Genomic DNA, 27,060 nt, shown 5'->3' with positions numbered 1-27,060 from the left:
CTGCCTTTCTATATATACATACATATATGTGTGTATATGTATAATTTTAAAAATTACAAATGTTTTCTTGCCTTTTGATTTTAATCACAAAACTAATAAAAGACCTGATACTCATGACCTTCAATAAAACTCCAGTGATACTCAGCATGTGCAAATCTTGATGAAGATTAAAGACTTCCACTTTTTCCAATTCAAAATGATAACAATGTGCTATTCTTTTTTAAAAATGAGATGTGTACTGACAACTTTCCCAAATTGGGATTTGGGGTTGAGGGGAGAAGGCTATTTTTAAAAATAGTACATAGCTATAACTGCCCTATGAGTATCGTTATCATCAAATGTGTACTTTGGAATAGTGATATTTTATAAAAAAAACTACTCATGTATGATTTTGTCTCATAGTAGTAAGATTTGGTGATCAGCCATCTAGTCAGTTTTTTTTCAAAAGTATGTGAGCTCTGTGTCTTTGAGACTGTAAAGTTAACACTTTCAGTACTAAAAGCAATCAGGACTTGGTTTCTATGTATGGCCTTTAGTACTTTTTTTGTATATCATGGGGCTTCTTGTTTTCAAGCAATAATCATCACTGTCACGATTTCTGCAAACTCTTGTCTGAGATATAAAGTCATCAAGGAGCAGCTGTGGCTAGTCAGAGGTTCAAGGTAATTGTTATGCTTGTTTATGTGATGGGGCAAAGGCATCTTTTGTATAGGCTCACATAGACCTCTCCTACAAGGGCTATTTTCTGATACTGGGTCATTTGTGAAGTAGGGATCCTCGGCACATGGTTTTTGGACACAAACAGGACCGCCAGTTATTAGTACCGTGACTTGAGTGCCATTCCCTTGCATTTCAAGAAAATTTCACTTCATATCTTGATTTTGGGGTATAAATGAATATAGATATTTTACAGCCACTGTTTCAGTAGTAGGGTCTGTAGTTAGCTTTAGTGGTAGTGCACATACTTCATATGTATACGGTCCAGGCTTTGGTCTCACACACACACACACACACACACACACACACACACACACACCCTGTAGCCCCCTCCCCACCACCCACCATAGATGTCTTTAAAATAACCACTTGGAAATGTGTGGCTCTTTAAATTTCTTCTTTGGTAATAATTCTACTTCCTCAGGGAGAACTTGATAGGACATGTAGCTGATTCCTGTGGTGCCACAGAACCTATGGTTAACCCTTTGAAAGACCAAAATTCAAAACTTAGCAGATAAAAATTGCTGCTAATACAGACTTACTAGAACAGATGAAGTTACTTGTATTTATTCACACCAGTTTTGGCTTTAGTTCCCCCTGTGGAAACTAGCACCAGCTCTTATCTACAGGTCAAGAAAGAGCTGTTCTCCTACAGCATCACTGCCCATCACTTTCAATGTATGGAATGTCGTGGTACTTGACGTTGTTGCTTGCCCACTGTTGTATGGCATCGCTTATGATTTTCTGGGACAGGCGGTCTGCAAAATTGGTGATTGCCACACTGGCCACTGGGGATTCCTTCATGTCCTCCATGACACAAGATGAAGAAGGCTTCCTGGGTAGAAATCTGTCATCAGATATAAAGCTTTCTTTACTTGCATTTTGCTTCCCAGTATCAAATGTGTTAGGAAATGGGAAAGTCTGCTTTGATTTCATGCAGCCCATGTTATGAAGAGTGAAGGAAAGCAGCCACAAGGACTATTTCAGCAGCATCTTTGAAAGAAAACCCTGAGTATCCACGTGACGTTGACTAGCACGTTCCCACTTCAGGCCACTTCAGGAAAGTCCTCTCACCACTCTCCACAGGTAGTGTTTATCTGTCAAGAGAAGAGATGTTTCATTTTGAAGTCACAGAATGCAGAATACTGAATAAGCAGGTAGCATGTGGAAAGGGGCCTCTTTACCACCACTTTGGTCACTTAGAGGGAATGTTGAGGTAACATTTTTATCTTTTAATAGAAAAGATAGTTACTAAGTAATAAATGGCAATTGACAAGATATTAAAATTTTGCTGGGTTATATTCATGTAAACTTTTCCAGCCTTAATGCCAAATTTCAGCTAGATGCCTGTTTTTGTTATAAAATTTATGCAAAAACAGGTAGGCTTATTTATTTACATATCATCCATTTCATGCTACAGTAGTAGAGTTGAGTAGTTATGACCCGGTGATTTGCAAAGCTCAGAGTATTTATTGATTTGCTAACCTGGATCTATAGTGTTAGGAGAAATTAGCATATTAAAAATGGTTCCTACTTCCAACGTCAAGAGTTTATACATCTTGGGCTTCTATTAGTCAGACTTTATTGTTGGTTAGATATTTACAAACAACCCAAAAGAGTTGTATAATGAATGAATACTTTTTTTTTGTTTTTGTTTTTGTTTGCTTTTTGGGTCACATCTGGCAATTCTCAGGGATTACTCCTGGCTCATGCACTCAGGAATTGCTCCTGGCGATTCTCGGGGGACCATATGGGATGCTGGGAATCGAACCTGTGTCAGCCATGTTGGCTGCGTGCAAGGCAAACGCCTTACTTGCTGTGCTATCGCTCCAGCCCCTGAATGAACACTTTTAAAAGAAACAAAGAGGGCCTGAGAAATTGTTCCAGGAGTAAGGCACTTACTTTGCACGCAGCCAAACCTAGTTTGATCCCCAGAACCACATATGATTCTCCAAGCACTGCCAGAAGTGATCGCCGAATACAGATCAAGAGTAAGCCCTGAGCATCACTAGATATATCCCCAAAACTACCCCCCCCAAAAGAACAAAGACTACACATAGAACCAGAACCTATACAAAAAGATGGCATTCAATTGTCATAGTTGAATGATTTTAATGTCAGTGGCCAGTGTAAGGGCACAGAGTGGCTAAATGGATCAGAAAGTTGAATTCTACCATCTGCTGCTTACAAGAGACACTCTTGAACTTTCACAATAAACACAAGCTCAAAGTAAAAGACTGGGATGCTATACTTACATTAGACAAAGTAGACTATTAAACTAAAGTGGTATAAAAAAGAAAGCTGGCCATTATATAAACAGAGGATCTATAAATCAAGAAGACTTAACAGGCATTAATATGTATGTGCCAAATGAGGGAGTATCAAAATACATAAAACTACAGCTAACAGGCTAGGAGGATGATATAGACAGTGGCACATCAAGAGAAAGAGATCTTAATAGCACCCCGGAGTAGATTAACCAGAGAGACAGTAAGGAAAGAACATCACAGGATGAAATGGAAGTGCTTGTCTTAACAGACATTTATTTGGCAATCCCTCCCCAAAAAGCTGAGCACATACTCCTGTCCGTTGCCCACTCTCTAGGATAGATCATATGTGGGGAAGCAGAATATGCCTACAATCAAGAAAATAGAAATCAGATCAAGGCTCTGCAAATGAGACTTTGGTCCCTACTTACTTCTGGACCAAATAATGGCTCCTAAAAAGTCATAAAAGTCACTTGACTTATTTGTGAAATGACGTGTCTCAAGGTAAAAATTATTGTGAACTTTCTGTAACTAAGTCTAAATATCTATGTTCTACCCATTTCCCCCATAATTTGTTCCCCACCTGATAAGGATGATGTAGTGGGATGTAGGAAGTCCAACCTTCTGCTTTTATCTGTTGTCAATTCTGTACACAGTGCTACACATTCTAGATGTGTTACTTCAAAGGGGAACAAGATAGATGTGTGACATTTGTCTTATTTACAAGATTAAAATCTCCCTGCAGATAGGAATCTCATTGGTTGTGCATCTTTACAATGTATTGCTCTATAGGGTATCTATTATATATTATGAGGTATAGAAAAGAGAATTAGACATGAATGATTGGATATTTCAGGTTAATCTGAAGATGATTACTTATTTGATGAATTTCAGATGAAGTCCCTCAGCGGAACTATCAGAATATTATTTTCCCTAGGATCTTTGATTTTACAAAAGCAGCATTATGTTACAATAAATCACCAAGTAATTAATGCCAGATATATGTACCCTTTAACCCCAAGCAATAAAATAGTGGGCAGGTATTTTCAGACATTGCAACAAGACTAATCTTTGAGAAGAAAACTGTGTTAAACCCCACAGTGGATCATCCTGACCTCCAGCCTGGAGCATCTCCCATCATTAGCATCTGCAAGGTTGCGCCCTGGGTCTTGAGAGCAACTGGAATCATTAAGACAGAGGTCAGAGAGCCTCTGGGAGAAGTACTTGCCCATCAATCATCTGACAAAGGGCTACTACCAAGATACAGTACTAGTAAGACTTAATAAAAACTACTTAACTATATTGGGGGGGAGGCTCTATTTTTGAACTATAGGCCCATAAAAAAAGACTGTTCCATAGGCTTGTGTATAGCCTTTTGCCAACATAGTGTTGTCTTTGTTTGCTTGGTTTTGGACCACACACAGCTGTGCTCAGGGAACCACATGTGATGCTCTGGATTGAACCTGGTTAGTAAGGCAAGTGCTCCCCACCCTCCTGCCTGTACTATCTCTGGCCCCGAGATTAATCATATTTACGTTAATTTCAAGAATGGACAATAATAAGGCCAGGAATAGAAATCCTAGGAGTGGTTCTCATTGAAGATGAAGTGGCAGGTCTGCCTGGAAAGGGCCATAAAGAATTTTCTGGGTGACTGAAATGCTCTCCGTCTTGGAGTGCTGATTACATGGGTGTATACATTTGTCAGAACTTGTAGCATCTGTTTACTTCATTGTCATCTTCCTTAATATCCGTAAAATCTACAAAACCACTTCTGAGATGTTCTGGAAGACCTAAGTCTAAGGCGCTGATCTATTTATAAATGCATCGGCCCTTACAAGGGCTGCCTGCTGCAATTAGTCATGCCAGGTTTTCAAATCAGTCTACAGTCCCAGCCCTTAGAGTCACAGGCAGTAGTGGTGCCCAGCTCTGTAAGAGGTGCGCTTCTTTGTTCTGCCTCGGGCCTAAAATCAGCCCCGCTCAGGGGTCCATTCTTCTGGACCTCAGCAAGACACTGCCAGTTGAAGGCTTTCAATGTCTCACTTCCGTTGACAACTTGAAGAGTGCTTTGATTTGGAATAATGGCAGTTTTAAAAAAGAAATTGCTTTGGAAATGAAATGTGAAAGAACTTCGTTCTTAGCAGTATTGTTCCTAAACTAATTCCTGAGTAGAGGGAGGGAGTAGGAGCGTGTAGTAGACAGCATGATATATAACCTCATGCAGAGAACTAGATTAGCAACGCCCCCTTCTCCACAGTGCTCTGAATCTGGGCACGCCTCAGTACTGTCCATGGCAGTGCAGAATACCCAGATAGTAGACTTTTCTGCCATCTGCCATCTACCTTCAGCTAGTTTAGCTTCTAAAACAACGTAAAATGATTGTTCTACAGATTTCATCATCTTAGTTCACTAATACACACACACACACACTGCACAGTAGCACTGTCCTCCCATTGTTCATTGATTTGCTTGAGCGGGTACCAGTAACGTCTCCATTGTGAGAATTGTTACTGTTTTTGGCATATCGAATATGCCACGGGGAGCTTGCCAGGCTCTGCCATGCGGGCGGGATACTCTTGGTAGCTTGCCTGGCTCTCCGAGAGGGATGGGGAAATCAAACCCGGGTTGGCCGCATGCAAGGCAAACGCCCTACCCACTGTGCTATATAGACATAGACACACACACACACACTTGTGTGTGTGTGTGTGTGTGGTTACCATCCTTCCTATAACCAAGAAATGGGATAGACCTGACTTGTTCCTCTTGCAGAGGAAACATCCTGAGAGCTCATGGCAAGCAAGACTAAGCTGTGCTCATTTTAGTCCCTCTTCGTGGAATCTGAGAGAGAGAAAGTGGGGGGGGGGGGGGAGAGAGAGAGGGGAACATTTGTACTGGGAAGTATACACTGATGGAGGGATGGGTATTGGAACACTGTACAACTGAAACCTAATCATCAACAGCTTTATTAAGGGTCTCACAGTGTTTTAATAAAAAAAATCTTAAAAAAGAAAAATGCTATTCAGTCATGGCCTGTTTATGAGTACTCAGCAGCACCCCCTCTTGATTATGCAGAACTTCCCCTAATCCTAGCTTTGAAGTTCATTTTCCCATTAAAGACGCATGTTGCTCCTCCCCAGGGTCTCGTGCTCCTCCACTCAGTGCTCCCATCCCTGGCCTGATCTCCACCAGCAGGTCCATTAGGACCCAGGCCCATCCCTGCTCCAGAATAGGGCACCACCTTAAGAGTAACTGTCAGATCTGGCATTACGGCTTCGGCTGGGTGGAATCACACAGATAGACTCATGTCAGTAGGTGAGTTGGTCTAACACTCTCATGTACTTGCCATCACGTGCCATCACATGCTCAGAGAAGGTACCAGCTGCCACATAGACCTGTTAAATTTCAATTCTGCGAGTTTTGCCTCACAAAACTCCTGGACCTTTATTATGAATAAGGAAGGATAATCAGAGGAAGGAAAATCAGAGCCAAAATGAGCAAAGCATTGATATTGTGAACAACAATTTCACCCTGTATACCACTATAGAGAAGGACTTTGTAGAATTCCATTCTTCCCTATAAGGTAGTTTTCATAACAAGAAAATTAAATTTCAATAGTACATGGATTATTATTATTATTATTATTAGGGTGAGGGCAGATTTGGGCTGCACCTGGCAGTGCTCAGGGGATAAAACTAGGATAAGCCACACACAACACAATGTACTTAATACACCCCCATGTACGCTCTCCCTGGGCCTTTGGTTGGGAGGGGCACACACCCTGCCCTGCTTAGGGCTTACTCCTGGGTCTGTACTCAGGGATGACTCCTGGTGGTGTTCAGGAGATTATACGGAGTGCCAGGGATTGAACCCAGGTTGGCTGTATGCAAGGCAAGCATTTTACCTGCTATGCTATTTTTCTGGCATCCTGTATGTGCTTTTGATGCAAGTCAGTATATTGTGGGGGTCTTCTTAGATTTTATGAGCTCTCTAACTGCAAATTAACACAGCCACCAAGTGAAGGTAAAGTACATTAAACTGTAGATATGAATTACAAATACAAAAATGTTTTGATTCCTGAGGCCAGAGTGATAGTACAGTGGTTTGGGCATTTGCCTTGGACCTGGCTGACCCGGGTTTGATCCCTGGCTTCCTAGATGGACCCTTGATCATCACTGCATGTGGTCCAAAAACAAATTTTATATACATATATGTATATATATACACATTTATGTATGGGGTTTTGTATATATATAAATATTTTTATATTTTTATATATAATATATATTATAAGTAAAGTAAAGGCCCTCCCGTTGATCATCGATTTGCTCGAGCGGGCCCAGTAATGTCTCCATTGGAGGCTTTGTTGTTACTGTGTCTGGCATATCGAATACTCTCGGTAGCTTGCCGGGCTCTCCGAGAGGGGCGGAGGAATCGAACTCGGGTCGGCCATGTTGGCTGCGTGCAAGGCAAACGCCCTACCCGCTGTGCTATCGCTCTAGCCCTTTCTTTATAATATATAATATATATTATATATAATATTATATATATTATATAATATATAATATATTATATATATTATAAAGAAAGATTTATACAATCTGAAGAGAAACCAGAGTTTCTCTTCAGAAAGAGATTCTTGTCATTTTAACTAATCATACAAAATACAATTGTTTTTAAAACAAAAATTTTAAATATTGAAAATCAATTTTGTCAACTTTCATACATAATCTGAAGTTCCATAAGGCCTTGTCAGTGAGACCATTACTTTACCCATCAGCCAGTCTTGATGGAGCCTCCACTGTGTGTTTAGGACCAATATCCACCAGTGTAAGTGCTTTCAAAACTCACTTAGCAGAGATCAAAGGTAGATAATAGAGTGCAAACAGAACCACTTAACTCAGGCTACAAGTAGTTTAGATGCCCAGAGAGGCCCTTTGCTTGTCTTGCCCTGATGGGTAAACTGCCCACTGTTCATGCCACTGTCACCCCCCAAATCTAAGAATACTTTTTCTCCTATCCACCCTTCTTCTCAACAGAAACACAAGGGAAGCCCTTTTCATGTGAGTCCCTCAAAGTACTTAGAATCCAAAGAATGACCTGGCACTTTCCTCAGGATTGGGCCTAGCGGCCACCACTGATTCTTCTGTTCGGTCCTAAACTACAGCTGCCAATTACCGCAGCCCACACCGTGGCTGTTTCTGATGGAGCTGTGGTCCTCCATCTGGGTGCGGTGTTACCAGACTGCCTAAGAAGTCACAGAAAAGCCATGACCTGGATATGATTCAGACCCGAAGCTCTAGCCAGAAACAGAGGAACTTCAAAAATATGCTCTGGCAACACTCAGGCCACTAAATTCCCAGAAGTCCACCTTAACTACTAGATGGTTTCTCTGGAGGAGGAGGTGGTGTGCTGAAAAGTGGTCAAGTGTTAGGTACAGAGCCCTATTAGAAATAGTTCTGTAAACCACAGTGCAAAATAGGTGTGTGTGTGTGTGTGTGTGTGTGTGTGTGTGTGTGTTTATAAGTGCCTCTCTTAAGGCAGACTGGAGTGTTCAGGGAGGCAAATGGGCAGGGAGGAATTGGTGGAGGGAAGTGGACGCTGGTAAACCAATCGGTGTTGAAACAATGTATGCCTGACACCAAATCATAAATAACTTTACAGTTAGAGGGTGACTAAATAAAACAAATATACAATCAATCCAGGAAAAAACAGAGATGGTTTCTTCTTATTGTCCTACTTTGGATAATCTTCTGAGCCTTTCAGCAGATTTAGGGGGGTATGGAGAGAAATGGTACAGGGACTATTAGTTAAGGCACTTTCCTTGCAAGCTGCCAAACCTGGTTCAATTCCCAGCACTATATATATTCTCCCTGAGTACCACCAGGATTAGTCCTTGAGGACTTCCAGGTGTAGTCCAAACACTAAAAAAAAAATTTAAATTAAAAATAAAGGGGAGAATACCACAAAGAAAGAGAATTACAGGCCGATATCCCTGATGAACACAGATGCAAAGATCCTCAACAAACTACTAGCAAATAGAATCCAACTACTCATCAAAAAGATCATACACCATGACCAAGTAGGATTCATCCCAGGGATGCAAGGATGGTTTAACATTCGGAAATCAATCAACATAATCCACCATATCAACAAAAGAAAAGATAAAAAGCATATGATCATATCAATAGATGCAGAGAAAGCATTTGATAAGATCCAGCACCCCTTTATGATGAAAACCCTAGCCAAAATGGGTATAGAGGGGACCTTCCTCAACATAATTAAAGCCATCTACCACAAGCCTACAGCAAGCATCATCCTCAATGGGGAAAAACTGAGAGCCTTCCCTCTAAGATCAGGGACGAGACAGGGATGCCCACTCTCTCCACTGCTGTTCAATATAGTACTGGAAGTACTTGCAATAGCGATTAGGCAGGAAAAAAATATTAAGGGCATTCAGGTAGGAAAGGAAGAAATCAAGCTCTCACTATTCGCAGATGATATGATACTCTACTTAGAGAACCCAATAACTTCCACCAAAAAACTCCTAGAAACAATAGACTCGTATAGTAAAGTTGCAGGTTATAAAATCAATACCCAAAAGTCCATGGCTTTCCTATACGCAAACAGTGAGAGAGAAGAAAGCAACATGAAAAAAACAATCCTGTTCACAATTGTGCCCCAGAAAATCAAGTACTAGGAATCAGCTTAACTAAGGAAGTAAAGGACCTGTACAAAGAAAACTACAAAACTCTACTTCAGGAAATAAAAGAGGACATGAGGAAATGGAAAGATATCCCCCGCTCATGGGTCGGGAGACTTAACATTGTCAAAATGGCAATACTACCGAAAGCATTGTATAAATTCAATGCAATCCCTATAAGGATACCCATGACATTCTTCAAAGAAATGGAGCAAACACTCCTGAAATTTATATGGAACAATAAGCCCCCACGAATAGCTAAAGCAATTCTTGGGAAAAAGAAAATGGGAGGAATCAACCTCCCGAACTTCAAACTGTACTACAAAGCAGTAATAATTAAAACAGCATGGTACTGGAACAAAGGCAGAACTGCAGACCAATGGAACAGGGTTGAATACACTGACATCTCCCCTCAATCATATGATCATCTAATCTTTGATAAAGGTGCAAGTAATGTGAAGTGGAGTAAGGAAAGCCTCTTTAACAAATTGTGCTGGCATCACTGGATGGCTACATGCAAAAAAATGGGCTCAGAACTCTGCCTAACACCATGTACAAAATTAAGATCAAAATGGATTAAAGACCTCAACATCAGACCAGAAACCATAAGGTACATTGAAGACAAAGTTGGCAAAACCCTCCATGACATTGAAGCTAATGGTATCTTCAAAGATGCCACGCCACTGTCTGAGCAAGTGAAAACAGAGATAGATAAATGGGACTATCTTAAACTAAGAAGCTTCTGCACCTCCAAAGAAACAGTGACCAAAATACAAAGACAGTCTACAGAATGGGAAAGGATATTCGCCAAATACACATCTGACAAGGGGTTGATATCCAGGATATACAAAATACTGGTTAAACTCCACAAGAAGAAAACATCCAACCCCATCCAAAAATGGGGCAATGAAGTGAACAGAAACTTTCTCAAAGAAGAAATCCGAATGGCAAAAAAGCACATGAGAAAATGCTCTGCATCATTAATCATCAGGGAGATGCAGATCAAAACCACAATGAGGTACCATCTCACACCTCAGAGACTGGCCCACATTCAAAAGAACAAAAGCAACCGATTCTGGCGTGGATGTGGCGAGAAAGGGACACTCCTTCACTGTTGGTGGGAATGTCCACTGGTTCAGCCCTTCTGGAAAACAGTATGGACGATTCTCAAAAAATTAGAAATTGAGCTCCCATTTGACCCAGCAATACCACTCCTGGGAATATATCCCAGAGAGGCAAAAATGTATAGTCGAAGTGACATCTGCACTTGTTTGTTCATTGCAGCACTCTTTACAATAGCCAGATACTGGAAGAAACCTGAATGCCCAAGAACAGATGACTGGTTAAAGAAACTTTGGTACATCTACACAATGGAGTACTATGTAGCTGTTAGAAAAGATGAAGTCATGAAATTTACATACAAGTGGTACAATATGGAAAGTATCATGCTAAGCGAAATGAGTCAGAAAGAGAGGGATAGACATAGAAAGATTGCATTCATCTGGGGGATATAAAGTAACAAAATATGAGATTAATACCCAAGAATAGCTGAGATCAGCACCAGGAGGATTACTCCATAACTTAGAGGTCAGCCGGGTATCCTAGAGGAAAGGGCAGTTCAGATAGAGAAGGGAGCACCAAATAAAGGATGTTTGGAGGATCCTCCCAGGAGGGGAGATGCATGTCGAAAGTAGACTATGGACTGAACATATTTGCCACTCAATGCCTCTTTTGCAGACCACAACACCCAAAAGGAGAGAGAGAACACAGGGGATTGCCCTGCCACAGAGACAGGGGGGATGGGGGGATGGGGGTGGGAGGGATATTATCCATGGTGGTGGAAAATGGGCACTGGTGGAGGGATGGGCATCTGATCATTGTATAATTGAAACCAAAGCACAAAAAATTGTAAATCTACAACTGTAAAAAAAATAAAATAAAATAAAGGGGAAAAAAACTAAAAAAAAATTAATAAAATAAAGGGGAGAAAAGTCATGAAATTTGCTTATAAACGGATGGACACAAAGAGTATCATCTGAGTGGAATGAGTCAGAAGGAATATATATATAGACAAATATAGAACAACTGCAATCATTTGTGATATATTTAAAAAATTAGTAAGGTAAAGGTAAAGGTAAAGGCCCTCCCGTTGATCGTCGATTTGCTTGAGCGGGCCCAGTAACGTCTCCATTGGAGACTTTGTTGTTACTGTGTCTGGCATATCGAATACTCTCGGTAGCTTGCCGGGCTCTCCAAGAGGGGCGGAGGAATCGAACTCGGGTCGGCCATGTTGGCTGCTTGTAAGGCGAATGCCCTACCACTATGAGACTAATATTCAAGGCCAGGAGAAACAAAGGCCAAAAGGACTGGTCAATGGTTGGAAGCTGACCATAGGTCTGTGGGTGTGTGGGGGGAGGGGTGGAGGGAGACATATAGGGCAGTTAGGATAGAGAAGGGACCAGTATGACAGTAATAGAAATCATCACTCTGGACAAGAACTGTGTGTTGAAAGTAGGCAAAGGGACATATGTGATAACCTTTCAGTATCTGTATTGCAAACCATAATGCCCAAAAGAGAAGAGAGAGTGGAGGGCAGGGGTAGGTGCGCCTCTCATAAAGGCAGGTGGGGGATGGGAGGGAAACTGATGTACTCTGGTAAAGGGATATGTGCTGGAACAAAAAATAAATCAAAAGTCACATGGTAGTCTTTTTTTTTAAAGCCTTACTGTCTTTCAAATTTCAATGTAGAAACAATAATAAAAATGCCAATTCTGGAAGTACTTGCAATAGCGATTAGGCAAGAAAAAGATATTAAGGGCATTCAGGTAGGAAAGGAAGAAATCAAGCTCTCACTATTCGCAGATGATATGATACTATACTTAGAGAACCCCATAACTTCCACCAAAAAACTCCTAGAAACAATAGACTCGTATAGTAAAGTTGCAGGCTATAAAATCAATACCCAAAAGTCCATGGCTTTCCTATACGCAAACAGTGAGAGAGAAGAAAGCAACATGAAAAAAAAACAATCCCGTTCACAATTGTGCCCCAGAAAATCAAGTACCTAGGAATCAGCTTAACTAAGGAAGTAAAGGACCTGTACAAAGAAAACTACAAAACTCTACTTCAGGAAATAAAAGAGGACATGAGGAAATGGAAAGATATCCCCCGCTCATGGGTCGGGAGACTTAACATTGTCAAAATGGCAATACTACCGAAAGCGTTGTATAAATTCAATGCAATCCCTATAAGGATACCCATGACATTCTTCAAAGAAATGGAGCAAACACTCCTGAAATTTATATGGAACAATAAGCCCCCACGAATAGCTAAAGCAATTCTTGGGAAAAAGAAAATGGGAGGAATCAACCTCCCGAACTTCAAACTGTACTACAAAGCAGTAATAATTAAAACAGCATGGTACTGGAACAAAGGCAGAACTGCAGACCAATGGAACAGGGTTGAATACACTGACATCTCCCCTCAATCATATGATCATCTAATCTTTGATAAAGGTGCAAGTAATGTGAAGTGGAGTAAGGAAAGCCTCTTTAACAAATTGTGCTGGCATCACTGGATGGCTACATGCAAAAAAATGGGCTCAGAACTCTGCCTAACACCATGTACAAAAGTAAGATCAAAATGGATTAAAGACCTCAACATCAGACCAGAAACCATAAGGTACATTGAAGACAAAGTTGGCAAAACCCTCCATGACATTGAAGCTAATGGTATCTTCAAAGATGCCATGCCACTGGCCGAGCAAGTGAAAACAGAGATAGATAAATGGGACTTTCTTAAACTAAGAAGCTTCTGCACCTCCAAAGAAACAGTGACCAAAATACAAAGACAGCCTACAGAATGGGAAAGGATATTTGCCAAATACACATCTGACAAGGGGTTGATATCCAGGATATACAAAATACTGGTTAAGCTCCACAAGAAGAAAACATCCAACCCCATCCAAAAATGGGGCAATGAAATGAACAGAAACTTTCTCAAAGAAGAAATCCGATTGGCAAAAAAGCACATGAGAAAATGCTCTACATCATTAATCATTAGGGAGATGCAGATCAAAACCACAATGAGGTACCCTCTCACACCTCAGAGACTGGCCCACATTCAAAAGAACAAAAGCAACCGATGCTGGCGTGGATGTGGCGAGAAAGGGACACTCCTTCACTGTTGGCGGGAATGTCCACTGGTTCAGCCCTTCTGGAAAACAATATGGACGATTCTCAAAAAATTAGAAATTGAGCTCCCATTTGACCCAGCAATACCACTCCTGGGAATATATCCCAGAGAGGCAAAAATGTATAGTCGAAGTGACATCTGCACTTGTTTGTTCATTGCAGCACTCTTTACAATAGCCAGAAACTGGAAGAAACCTGAATGCCCAAGAACAGATGACTGGTTAAAGAATCTTTGGTACATCTACACAATGGAGTACTATGTAGCTATTAGAAAGGATGAGGTCATGAAATTTACATACAACTGGTACAACATGGAAAGTATCATGCTAAGCGAAATGAGTCAGAAAGAGAGGGATAGACATAGAAAGATTGCATTCATCTGGGGGATATAAAGTAACAAAATATGAGATTAATACCCAAGAATAGCTGAGATCAGCACCAGGAGGATTACACCATAGCTTAGTGGCCAGCCAGGCATTCTAGAGGAAAGGGCAGCTCAGATAGAGAAGGGAGCACCAAATAAAGGGTGTTTGGAGGATCCTCCCAGGGGGGGAGATGCATGTCGAAAGTAAACTATGGACTGAACATGTTTGCCACTCAATGCCTCTTTTGCAGACCACAACACCCAAAAGGAGAGAGAGAACACAGGGAATTGCCCTGCCACAGAGGCTGGGGGGATGGGGGATAGGGGTGGGGGGATGGGGGATGGGGGTGGGGGGATGGGGGTGGGGGGAATATTATCCATGGTGGTGGAAAATGGGCACTGGTGGAGTGATGGGTATCTGATCATTGTATAATCGAAACCCAAGCACAAAAATTGTAAATCTACAACTGTACCTCATGGTGTTTCACTAATAAAAAAATATATATATATATATTTAAAAAAATGCCAATTCAAGTCTAGGCATATGGCTCATGTGGTAGAGCGCATGCCTAGCATATGTGAGGCCCTACGTTTGGTCCCTGGCCCTTCCTACCCCACATCCCCAGCACTGCTGGGAATCCCAAAGCACCATTACTTACTTTTTAAAGCCAAGTCATTAAAAAAAAAAAAACTGTGGGCCAGAGCTCGAGCGGGCCCAGTAATGTCTCCATTGGAGACTTTGTTGTTACTGTGTCTGGCATATCGAATACACTCGGTAGCTTACTGGGCTCTAATACAGCAGGTAGGGCATTTACCTTGCATGTGGCCTACCCGGGTTTGATCCCTGGCATCCCATATGGTCCATGGAGCACTGCCAGGAGTAATTCCTGAGTGCAGAGCCAGGAGTAACCCCTGAGCATTGCCGGTATGACCCAAATAAAAAAATTTTTTATAAAAAAAGCTTGAGTCCCTGAAATCATGTTTGTCATTTTTTCCCCTAATAATGGGTACCACAAGCACATTTTCTTGTGTGCCATGTGGTTCTTTAGGTACGACAGGCATGTTCCCCGAAGTTTGGATGTTCAACAGAGGACTTTGTAATGAGGATCACTGACAGACTATAAATTCACAACAGGATCAAATGACAACATTTAAGCTGGTAAAGGGAGTGGGGGTAGGGGGATGGGGAAGTGGGCAGCGGTTCCATTTAAAGGTAATACTCAAAAAGAAAAAGCTAGAAAATACAGGAAATAGCACTCTGGTCATCCTGAAGGTCACCTCAAGAGCGCTGCTGCAGTGCTGGGAAATGAGCAGCCGGTTTCCTCAGGCAAGCAGCAGTCTCGGGCTCCCCATGGGGCGTATCTGAGGCCAGGTTCTCTCAGTGGAGAGGCAGAGAAAGCAACAGTGTTCTGTGAAAGGGTGGTTGGCAACTAGCGACCTGGTGGATTCTGATGTTATCTGTAACCTGGGAATCTTCCTCCACCGAGCATCACAGAAATGAAGGGCGCTGCTGGGAGAACTGCCTCCGAGCATGAAACACGTTCAGCAAGGGTTGTTCTCCTTCTTAAATTGTCCCCCCAAGTCTGTGAACATCAAAGTACTTACTTTAAGTGCTTTTCATTATTTTATCTTAAGACGATAATTAAGGAAAGAATGATGCTTTAATAATGTTGACAGTCCTGTGGGAGTCTGAGCTGAGCTGGGAGAGTTCAGTCAGGTGGCAGCGCCTCTTCTCATTGATGGAGGCTCATTGCAGAAGGAGAGACCAGCCTCCCCTCAGATCCTCCCAGCTTCCTCGGTACTGTATGGCTTCACCCTGATTTATGACTGTGAAGGGTAAACCCCAGTCTATAGCAATTCCTCCTGCAGTTATTATAAATCTTTGCAGGAATATGAAGATTGGCTTCATATCAACCAGTTGTAAAATACAAACAAACAGTTGGAAGAAATCATCCAGGTTAACCACCAAGGCTGTAAAGCACAGAGACCTTATATTCTACACTCATTCCTTTGCCACATCAAGTGATATGTCTGCATTCCTGACACATAAATTGAGCTCTATAAAATCTGAAAGTTATATCCCTAAGCTATGGTTGTTAGATGGCAAGTGGGGAAAGGGGGAGAAGAACTGGGTAACATGAGAAGGCTGTCTTTGGTTTGTTGCCATTGAAATGTTCTTCAGATCAAGGCAGATGGAATAGAGAAGGAATCACTAAGAAAATGATGGCTGGAGGAACCGGTCAGGATGGGAGATGTATGCTGAAAGTAGGTAAAGGACCAAACATGATGACCTCTGAGTGTCTGTATTGCAAACCATGATGCCCAAAAGTAGAAAGAGAGTATGGGGAATATCGTGTGCCATGGAGACAGGGGGAGGGTGGGAAAGGGGGTTTACCGGGGAGATTGGTGTAGGGAATGTGCACTGGTGGAGGGATGGGTGTTTGATCATTGTGTGATTGTATCCCAAACATGAAAACTTATAAATATCTCACGGTGATTCAATAAAATAAAACAAAAATGCTCTTCAGATAAGAGGTTCCCAAACTTGGTGTGACTCCCTTTATAGAAGAAAAAGGTCAATGTCCCCAGAAATCTACCTTCTTTAACCAACAAACAGAAACAAACAGATTTTGGGTTTTTCTTCAACCCAAATTGCACCTATGGTTTTACTTATGTTTTGATAGTGGTGCCAGGGATCTAACCCCAAGCAAGGTAAAGCTGAATAGCATCCCTAGTTTCCTACGCCCAAGTGTCAAAAGTCAAATGGGGGGGCTGGAGCAATAGTACAGTGGATAGGGTGCTTGCCTTGCACAAGGTCAACCTGGGTTTGATTTCCTGGCATCTGATGTGTTCCCCCAAGCACCACCAGGAGTAAATCCTGAGTGCAGATCCAGGAGTAACCCCTGAGCATTGCCGGTGTGGCACAAAAATAACAAAAGCAAAAACATCAGATGGGATCAGAGAAACAACTCCAAGGACTGGGGCACATGTTTTGCATGTGGGAATCCTGGGTTCAATCTCCAGTACCACTCGTTCCCCATCAAGCTCTGCAGAGAGCAACTCCAAGCACCAAGTCCCTCAGCACCTTTGTGAGCCCCCAATTTTATTTTTAATAAAAACCCAAATTGATAATTTGATGTAATACTTTCAAGCTACTTCAAATCCAGATTTAATGCTGATCTGAGACTCAACCATTTTATGAGAGGGGCAGCAATGGATTTATATCAAGTGAGCAGACTCTTCGAGGAAGTGAAAACAGTGAGGCTGCAGTATTTCTAAATTTAAAAATAAACACGAAAGCCAACAGTGCTGAGATGGATGCAAGGGTTAAGCTAAGCTAATGCAGGATTGACCATCAGAATCAAGAACAAGTTGATGAGAAGTATGATGCCCTTCATGGTGCCGATCCCAAGAGACCAAGGTCAATACTCTGGGATCTCTTCAGATTGTATAAATTGTTCTCCTTTTACCAAAAGATCAAGGTCTGTGCTGGGAAAGAATATTAAAAAGCTGAGCATCCCTGGATCTTTCTTAAATTCAGCATTTGCCATCTGTGATGTAGCAAATACACTTGGAAATGACATTCCAGCCTCTGTCAGTCTGGGAGCAGCATTCTCCATATGCAAGGTCAAGTATGATTTTCATTCATCGTAAAGTTGAATATACAGAAGAGGAAAGTTGCTTACATTTTAGGATTTGATAAGGTTATATTGTCCAATCATTTCTTTGGGTGCAGCTTGGCAATTTACTCAAGATTACAAACAAAAACAAAAAAGTAAAAAACTCCTTGATTTCAGAAGATACAAAACTTTAAAAGTTCCATTAAAGCAAATGACTTTATGCACGAAATCAGTGCATAAAATCTGTATCCTTCCCATGAGGTTTCCTTTGAACTTCACTGGGCCAGTGGAGAAAAAATATACAACAAACTTGTCTCAGACATAAGGAAAACCAGAAAGACCAATAGATTCTACATAGGAAGTTTTTCAAGTAGCTCATAACTAGATTAAGGGGGGGATTTCAAAAAACTATTTTTAGGTCACTCCCAGGGTGGCCAGCCTCAGAACCCATCGAACTATCCTCTGGGGAAGCTAGCGGGCCATGTCACTGACTGCAGGCAATTTTCTTGGCTTCTCAGAGATTGTTTCATCTTCTAAATTAGAACTGTGAGCTGGAGTGATAGCACAGCAGGTAAGGCACTTGCCCTGCACGTGACCAGCCCAGGTTCTGTCCCCAGCATTTCATATGACCCCCTGAGCACTGCCAAGAGTAATTCCTGAGTGCAGAGCCAGGAGTGAGCCCTACGCTATAGCAGGTGTGACTCCCCGAAACCAAATATAAAATTAGAACCAGGATATAGTTCAGTGCTAAAGCACTTGTCTTCATGTGCTGAGGCCCTTGGTTCAAGCCCTGGCACTGAAAAATAATGTTGTTTAATTGCTGGAAGGGAAATGATGATGTTGAACAAGAACTGAATGTTAAAAGAGATATACATGAAAACTTTTCAGTAAGTATATTGCAAGCCATAATGCCCAAAAGGAGAGGGAGGGAGAGAGGGAGGGAGGGAAGGAGGGAGAGATAGGGAGGGAGGGAAGGAGGGAGAGAGGGAAGGAGAGAGAGAGAGAGACAGAGAGAGAGAGAGGTGCCTGCTAGAGGCAGGCAGACAGACAATGGGGAGTGGGGATGATGGGAGGGAACCTGGGAACACTGACGCTAGGAAATGTACACTGGTGAAATACTGTATGACTGAAACCTAATCATGAACAGCTTTGTAAGGGTCCATCTCACAGTGATTTAATTAATATATATATGAAAATTTAAAAGAGAAAAAAATAACAGTTTCCTGGGGGCTGAGAATGTGGCTTATTAGTAAAGCACATGCTTTGGATGCATGAGACCTGACTTTGGTTGCTAGCACACAGAAACAGACACGCAAAACACAGGCACAGACATACATACACATAATATTACTACCAATAATAAAATTCTCACTTATTTTTTTTTTTGCATCACACCCGGCGATACTCAGGGGTTACTCTTGGCTCTGAACTCAGGAATTACTCATGGCAGAGCTTGGGGGACCATATGGGATGCTGGAAATCGAACCTGGGTCGGCTGCGTGCAAGGCAAACACCCTACCCACTGTTTTTTATACCCACTACTATTGCTCCAGCCCCTAAATGCTCAATTAAAAGTGATAGTTCCTGCTCCAAATACCTCCATGAACAATGACAAGGAAAGTCACAAAGAAGCATTAAAAATGCAGCTGCTGCTGGGGCTGACCATTTAGTGCAGCAGGTAGGCTCTTGCCTTGAATATAGCCAACTTGAGTTCAATCCCCAGCACCACATATAGTCTCCTGAGCACCATCAGGAGTGATCTAGGAGCACAGAGCCAGGAGTAAGCCCTGGGCACTGTCAGGTATGGACCCCAAATCGAAAAAGATGAAACAAACAAGAATCACAGCTGCTATTCTAAGATTATCACTAATCTTGACATCCGACTGTTTGGGATAGCTCTCACTCCATGCTTCTGAACAGTGGTCTCACTGCCTCATTCAAAAGCCACAGATATCCCATCTCAAAGTCTTCCTCAGAGGTGAAAGCCAAATACTCCTGAAAATTATAGGTCCTTGAGTGAGGTGATTGTATCAAGGATTCATGGTGCATACCGCTGGGAGGTTGCTGTCCATCTCCTGGTGAAGAGGGATGGCTTCTCTCAACTATACTACTTTAATAGTGTCTAGTGAAAGGCTGGTCATTTTAATTGATCAACTGATTATAACTAACATTTCTTCTGAGACAATAAGCTTGTTCCACTTTTAAGAATCATGAAAAATTTGAAGGGAAACAGTCTGTATCCCACCATATGCCATATTAGCATATGAATTGTTTTGCAGGCCCAAGAGATAGGACAGGGGTTAAGAAGCTTGCCTTGCAGAGAGTGACACTAATCCAACTTGTCCCTGAGCACTGCCGCAAGTGAACTATGCTGAGTGTGGTCCAGAAAGCAAAAAAGTGAAATAATTGTTTTGGGCCAAAGGCCATCAGTCTACAATCTCCTCTTTCTTTTCAAAAACAGGACAGGTATACAAGTCACTCTGAAAAAGTATTTCCCACTCCTGTATCTGGAGATAATTCTTACCATCTGAGAACTTTCATCTACTTAATGAATCTTATCAGACAGCCCTTATTTATCATAATTTCCCCTACTTAACTTTCCATAATATACCCTCAACTCAGGTGCTCCAATTACTTTCACTTAGTCTAGCTTCTTGCTTATCACCATTTAGTAAGATGTTAAGATACATATATAGAGAGTCTCCGATGCTAGCCATCTATTTGAATCACATTTCTTAGTGAAATCCTTTATGTACATAGAAGCATAAATCTTTTTTTCTCTTTTCACTTAATAGCAGTTTAATTCATGGACCCAGTCAGTGAACCTGAGGGTAGCATTAACCTCTTGTTCATCAATTTGCTTGAGCGGGTACCAGTAACATCTCACAACAAATTGTGAGACTTGTTGTTACTGTTTTGGCATATCGAATACGTCATGGGGAGCTTACTCTCAGTAGCTTGCCAGGCTCTCCGAGAGGGGTGGAGGAATCGAACCTGGGTCAGCTGTGTGCAAGGCAAACGCCTTACCCACAAGGTTATCGCTCCAGCCCAACCTGAGGGTAGAGTTCTTTTTCCCCCTACATAGTCAAGATTGGTCTTTATATTTCAGAACTCTTAGCAATAAGGTCTGTATATTGGAATTGTTGATGTGCTTTAATTTTCAAGCCTAGTAGTCTGCATAATTTTGGATACTTACAATATCATTATCATAAACATGGGGAAAGTGTCCAAATATGCTTCAACTCTAGCTCAAAGGGCCAAGGAACCAGAAAGTTTTGCTATTTTTAGTTTAGTAGTATTGGGCAGATGGAGAGGTGGAGACTCACGCCTTTCAGTGCTCAGGAGTGACCCTTGGCAGTGCTTGGCAATCATGTGGTACTAGTGAATCAGACCAGGGTTGACAGCATACCAGACAGATGCAGTAGACCCTGTGCTTGTGCGCCTGGAACTGACTTCTTTCCTAATACACAGACCACACTCCAAAAGAGTCTTTACTGAATTCCTGTTAAACTGAAAGTAGATCAGGGGTTAGGGGTATTTTTAAACCTTTTTTTAAACACCCATTTTTAATCTATTCTATTTCACTTTTAACCCCAAAATATCTTCGCTCCCATCAAGCAATTCTCCTTACTGCACGCCCTATGATGGTCTCCTAGCTTTCTCGTCTTTGTTAAAGCATTTCCTCTCACTCCTCCTTTCTTCCTGCTTAAACCAGATTGGGGAGCAGGGAGGCTGGGGATGGTTCGTCGTCTTCCATCAGAGTTCCTAAATTCTTCCAATCCTTACTCAGAATTCTCCTCTTAAACTTATTGACTTCATACTTTCTTCCCACACAAGATGAAATAATCCTCAAGCGCAGTCTCTTCTCCTTTTGCTAGGTTGCACAGAACCACATCTAGGCATGTAATGAAAGTTAAAGAGTGGCTATCCATGAACTTCACCTTGTGTTCCACACAGATGAGAAAGCAACAAATTACACATAGTTCTGTCTCCTTCAGGACACTTCCAAGCAAACGTCCCAGACTGGCAGCAGAGTTTGAGATTGGAACCTGTGTTTTATTTGGCTCAGACAATGTTTGAACTGCTCTAAGCCGGATATTTCATTCCACTTCATTGCACTCTGTATATCTTATCTCATTTCACTAATTTATCCTACCTGTAGTCTCTTGCAAAACATCCTTAATTTCACAACTCTTAATTAGAAAAAATAAATTACTTCTTAAATTATGCTAACAATCAGGCTTTTGCCATTCCATACACTAACAAGGACCAGTTAATACATCTCAAAGTTTCAACATCACGATATACCACTGATTTACTGCGTGCTGTCCGTGCTATGAAAACAAACTTTTTTTTTGAGAAAAAAATCCAAACATTGAAGACAGATGGTATATTAGTTGAAGAAAAATAATTGCACCAATGGTCTGTGCTCTCTTTAAGCAAAGGAGAAGACAGAAGAAACTGCTTTAAGAGAGAACCAAGCTACAAAGAGCAGAGGCCACTTTGAAAGAATCGAAGAATCCATTTCTTTTTGTGTTGGTGACTTACATATATTCCAGTAAGAACCGGCAGACATGAACAAAGAAATATTCTGACTCCACCTTTGAAAAAAAAAACATGTAGGAGGAGGGCATTCTCAAGACGCTAGAAACCCAAATGCTTTAGTCCCACTATTTTAGCTGTCACCAATCAGTTAGCGTGATAACAATCTGATAAATCCAAGACTTAATCAGTGAATAAGGAACACTGGGGTTGGGGAGGTTGGGATTAGGGATTTCTAGGAACTAGTACTTCACTAAGAACCAGATTTTTTTCAAATCATTGCTTACTTTTGTGATAGATGAGTTAATGCTTGAGGTCTTTATTTTTAGAAAAGCACTTGGTTAATTTTTTTTTCCTCTGCAGGTGCCCCTATGAAAAACAATGATTCAACTGACTAGGATAGTCTAGAATTAGTCTGGTAAGGAGGACAGGGCTAACTGAGGTCAGCTGATTCATCAGTTCATCTCAGCAGAATCTACTGAGGATCAACTGGGGATTCTTAGCTATCACCATGCATGTGGTTCATTGCATCCATAATTCTGATTTTTAACAAAAACCAGAGAGAAGATGATGAGTGAGAGGCAGATGATACCACTTATTGATATGGATAAGAAGTTTCTCAAGGTTACAACGTGAGTAGGGGTCAGGACCACGGTGTAAAATCTAGTCTGTCACCCTGCCCCTCAAGCCCAGGACTACCACAGAAGCTTCAAGATAGGCCAGCATGACAAAAAGAATTGTTCCATATATATCACCTGTGACTTGGCTGGTGAACAAAGTTACCAAATGTGTTGATGACATTCAAACAGAGGACAAGCCTACCAAATGCTAAGGTGAAACCTACCAAGTCATAAACTGGCTAGGGGAATCAAGTCAGGAAGGCAAATGTTACTATTTAAAAAGTTTAACTGCATAATTACACAATGTAAAGACTATCTTGACAAAAATGTGTGCTGGGGGGGGGGAATGTAAGGTCTTTAGTCAACGTAGATGTGATCAGTATAAATGCCAACTCGTAGACAATTTGTGGAAGAGAGGAATTAATTGCACTCTTTTCTAACTAGGCTGCATTACTAAACTCAGGCTTAAGAATTTTAGCACAGAGAAGGGTCTGAGGTAAAGAAGGAAATGAAAGTGATTATTATTTATCCAAAGATAACTTGGTTGACTTTGAGGTAACTATTCTAAATTCATTGTTGAAGATGTATCTCATTGAATGCTCACAATTTCTCTATATAAATAAAAGTGCACTCCCATTCCCATTTCACAGATGAAGAAATTGAGGCCCCGGGGTCTAAAAGCCTGGCAAGTAAAAGGAGACCAGGTTTACTCTGTGCCTTTTTAGATCTTTCCTTTCTCTCTCTTCCAACACCACACTCTCCACCAGTATCTGCTTCCCTCTACTGAGGTCTGAGACCTTTCATTTCTGAACTTTTTATTGTTTGTGTGTGTGTGTGTGTGTGGTGTGTGGTGGGGGGGGGGGAGGTGTCAAGAACTCCTTTCATCCACATGAGTTCTGGATTTTCCCTGTTGAAAAATTCTGCATCTAATTACACAGGGTGGAGGGTTACTTGGCAGAAGCAGAATTAATGAGCAACACGTCTGAAGAAGCAAGCAAGTGCAGCCCAAGGCCTGGTAACAGAAAGGGCGGGTTATCCTCCCACCAAATGCAGCCGCCCGCACTCCTTGCCACAGGCCCGGTTCCTCGAAGCAGTGGCTGTTCGCTGGGCGTGCCAGGGAGCCAGAACGGCTGGACGGGAGGATGGTCTAAAGGAACACGCTGCTAAGACCGTGGACCTAAACGAGCAACTTCCATCCGACGGCCAACCCCAAGTGACTGCGTTCCCAGGCCGTCTTCCTGGCACGTAGGGTCAAGCCTACCTGAATAACGCTCTGTCCCTTCCACAAACCAGAGTCGGAGTTCAGGTACTCGAATGAGGTTTTCCGCCTCAGAACCCCAGCTCTGGCTAGTGCTTTGTGCTTGGTCATAATAAAAGACTCCTCACCTGAACGCTTAAATGCATTCATTCCCCTCGGAGCCTAAGTGAAACCCGCCCCGGTCCCCGCAAAGACGCAGACTTTGATAAGGGCGTGATTGACGCCCGGGAATGACAGTCTCCCTCTGCCCAGGCCGGGGAGGCGGCGGCCGACTGGAAACAGTTGCAGTCCTTCTGCCTTTGCTCCTGAGATCCCGTCCCCCCGGGCTGGAGCTCCTGGCCCCGCGAGCCCCAGCCTGCACTCCAGACCCAGCTCGCCGCGGTTCCGAGGAGCATCAGAGCTACTTTGCTCTTCCCAAGCCACTTTGGAACCCAAGATTGGCAGCGGGGGAAAGCACAGAAAGGCGCGGTTCCGACGCGAACCTTTAAAAAAAAATTTTTTTTTTTTTTTAAATCTGGAAGCCTGTGGTCAGGCTGGAGTAGCGTGGGCGCAAGTCCCAAAGCCCGGGAGCCGCGGGGCCGAGCGAGGTGCACGGGCGGGGCGCGCGGCCCTGCAGGCTCGGTGCTCGGACTCCCGCCGCCCGGGAGCCCGCGGGGCAGACCTGGGGTCGCAGGGGTGCACTTACCCGGCACGTCCCCGGGGAGCCGCGAGCCATCGCCCCTCGGGGCTGCGGGAGTCCGGGCGGCCGCGGGCGGGCGCTCGCTGAGCTCCGCGCCCCGAAGCTCCGGCGGGCGCGGAGGCCGAGGTTCGGGCGAGCGGCGGCGCAGCCGGGATCCGGGATCCGGCGTCCGGTGGCCGCGCTCGGGGCTCGGGCCCCTCCTCCCGCGCCGCACCGCCCTCCGCGACCTCCTCGCGGGTTCGCGCCCCGCGCCCGCCGGGGGCCGCAGGTGCCGCCTCGGGGAGCCGGGCTTCGGGGCGCGCCCTCTGCGGGCCGAGTTCAGCGCGGGCCGAGGAAGGGCAGGGGGGCGCAGGGGTCTCCAGCAGAGGTGCGAGGCGGGGGTGCTGGGGGAAAGCGGCCGCCGCCCTCACGCTCCCCTCACCGACGGCTCAGAACTTGGCCCCTTCCCCGGGCGCGGGAATTAAGACCCCCCCATCACTCACCCCCAAAGTTCCAAGAAAACTACGCGGCTGTACGCATGCAGCAACCCACCGCCCCGCCGCGCCCAGCTGCAGGTGATCTCTGAGCAGCTTCCCCCAGGCCTCCAGGACCCAAGGTTCGAGCCCTCCGACCCCGTTTTCACCCTCAAATCCTACAAGTCCCCCCACTCGAGGCCCTGATTTTACGTGCTTGGGTCCAGAATTGGCGGAACAGAAGTGACTCAGTGGCTCAAGCCTTTACACGTAAACAAACAAAACCCCCAGATTCTACTCCCCCTAAAGACTCGACAGCAGTTTCCAAAGCCTGCTGCGTCCTAAACAAAACACCTTTTATGAAACCTGGAAGTCACCTCCCCCAAACAAGGTCCTGATTCAGTCCAGCGTGGCCTTTGTGATGGCCCCAGCCCAGCACGGTTCCTAGCAATAGTCAAAGCCCAAACAGTCAGAGCATACAAAAGAACCTTTATTGGGTTCTTGTGTCCCACAATGGATTAGTCATGCAAACATTCAATCTTGAAGGCCCAGAGCCTAGTGATGGTTTCACCTGACTCAAAAAACAGCTGGAGAAAGACTGACCCTACAAGGCTCAGATCTGAGGATAGTGAGGCTTAGCTACCTTCAGGTTTAACAAAGAGTAGGGGCTGGAGAGATAGGACAGTGGTTAAAGCACTTGCCTTGCACCCAGTAAAACGGGGTTTCATCCTGGCACCATATATGGTCCCCTGAGTTCACTGAGTATTGAGTATTGCCTGGTATGTCCCCTCCCCCAGCAAAACAACAACAACAACAAAAAGATAAGAAAACAGGTATAACAAAGAATCACTATAGACCAGGGTCTGGGAGCACAAACTATGCAAAACCTAGCAGGGATCTTTTAGCATCCATATGAACCAAGCATTCTTACTTGTAACTAAAACTTAAATGAAGATAACATTACAGTAGCCCCGAAATGTAATTTTTCTTCAAGACATAATGGAATTGGAATGGGTACACTCTGACAATGTGAAGCTACTAATAGTCCTAGGTTTGTCAGATCTAAGTCTTTGTAATGCAAATTGATTATGCATTAAAACTCATAAAAGAATGAGTTCTACATTTTTCAGGCATACAACATAATCGTTGAGCTTCTGCCTTTAGCCCTAATTTACCAACCTCGTTCAAGAATAAAAGGTTAGATAGATTTCTTCTCTGGATTCCACAGGAAGAAATCAGCGTGAGTCCTTAGCCACTGAGGATGAGACAGGAGAAACTAAAACATTTTCCAAGTCTTTTGCTCCCCAGTTAACCAAAGCACAAGACTAGGAGGAAAGAGACTCTGGCCTCCGCAGAAGAGGAAAAACTGTATGTACGCACATATTCCCCAACTGTGCGATGCACTTGTTCATCTTCCTGTTTTTGTTCCCCACGACGCCTTTTGGAAGGCTTGGGGACCCCCGGTGCATGGTCTAAACCGGCACACAAACGTAGTTCTGCAGTGCAGCTCGCTGGCTGTGGCCCCCGTCATTGGGGCTAGGGCTCTGGTTCGCCCAGGGCTCGCCCTCTTTCTACCACCCCAGGGGCTGGTTAAGACAGAGGAAAACCCCACGGGGTTGTCCACGAAATGGCCAGTCTGATGCTCTGTAGC

The 27,060-nt window shown here is 43.2% G+C and overlaps 1 protein-coding gene across 1 annotated transcript; it reads right to left on the bottom strand.

The window, feature by feature from the left end:
* Positions 1-1,051: 1,051 nt before the first annotated feature.
* On the bottom strand, positions 1,052-25,230 carry CUNH2orf88 (chromosome unknown C2orf88 homolog). Its single transcript, XM_056111858.1, has 2 exons — positions 24,964-25,230; positions 1,052-1,814 (listed from the first exon to the last, which is right to left on the bottom strand). Exon 2 carries the CDS (start codon positions 1,660-1,662, stop codon positions 1,375-1,377), a length of 288 nt encoding a protein of 95 aa, XP_055967833.1. The 5' UTR covers positions 1,663-1,814; positions 24,964-25,230; the 3' UTR covers positions 1,052-1,374.
* Positions 25,231-27,060: the final 1,830 nt, after the last annotated feature.

The sequence above is a fragment of the Sorex fumeus genome, unplaced genomic scaffold (genome assembly GCF_029834395.1).
Source record: "Sorex fumeus unplaced genomic scaffold, SorFum_2.1 ptg000014l, whole genome shotgun sequence".
NCBI classification, from domain to species: Eukaryota; Metazoa; Chordata; class Mammalia; order Eulipotyphla; family Soricidae; genus Sorex; species Sorex fumeus.
Note: the sequence above shows the minus strand (reverse complement) of the source record. Positions and strands in the feature narration are given on the sequence as shown.

Excerpts from the sequence above, each read along its gene's own strand:
- CUNH2orf88 (XM_056111858.1), bottom strand. The coding sequence starts at position 1,662 with ATGGGCTGCATGAAATCAAAGCAGACTTTCCCATTTCCTAACACATTT.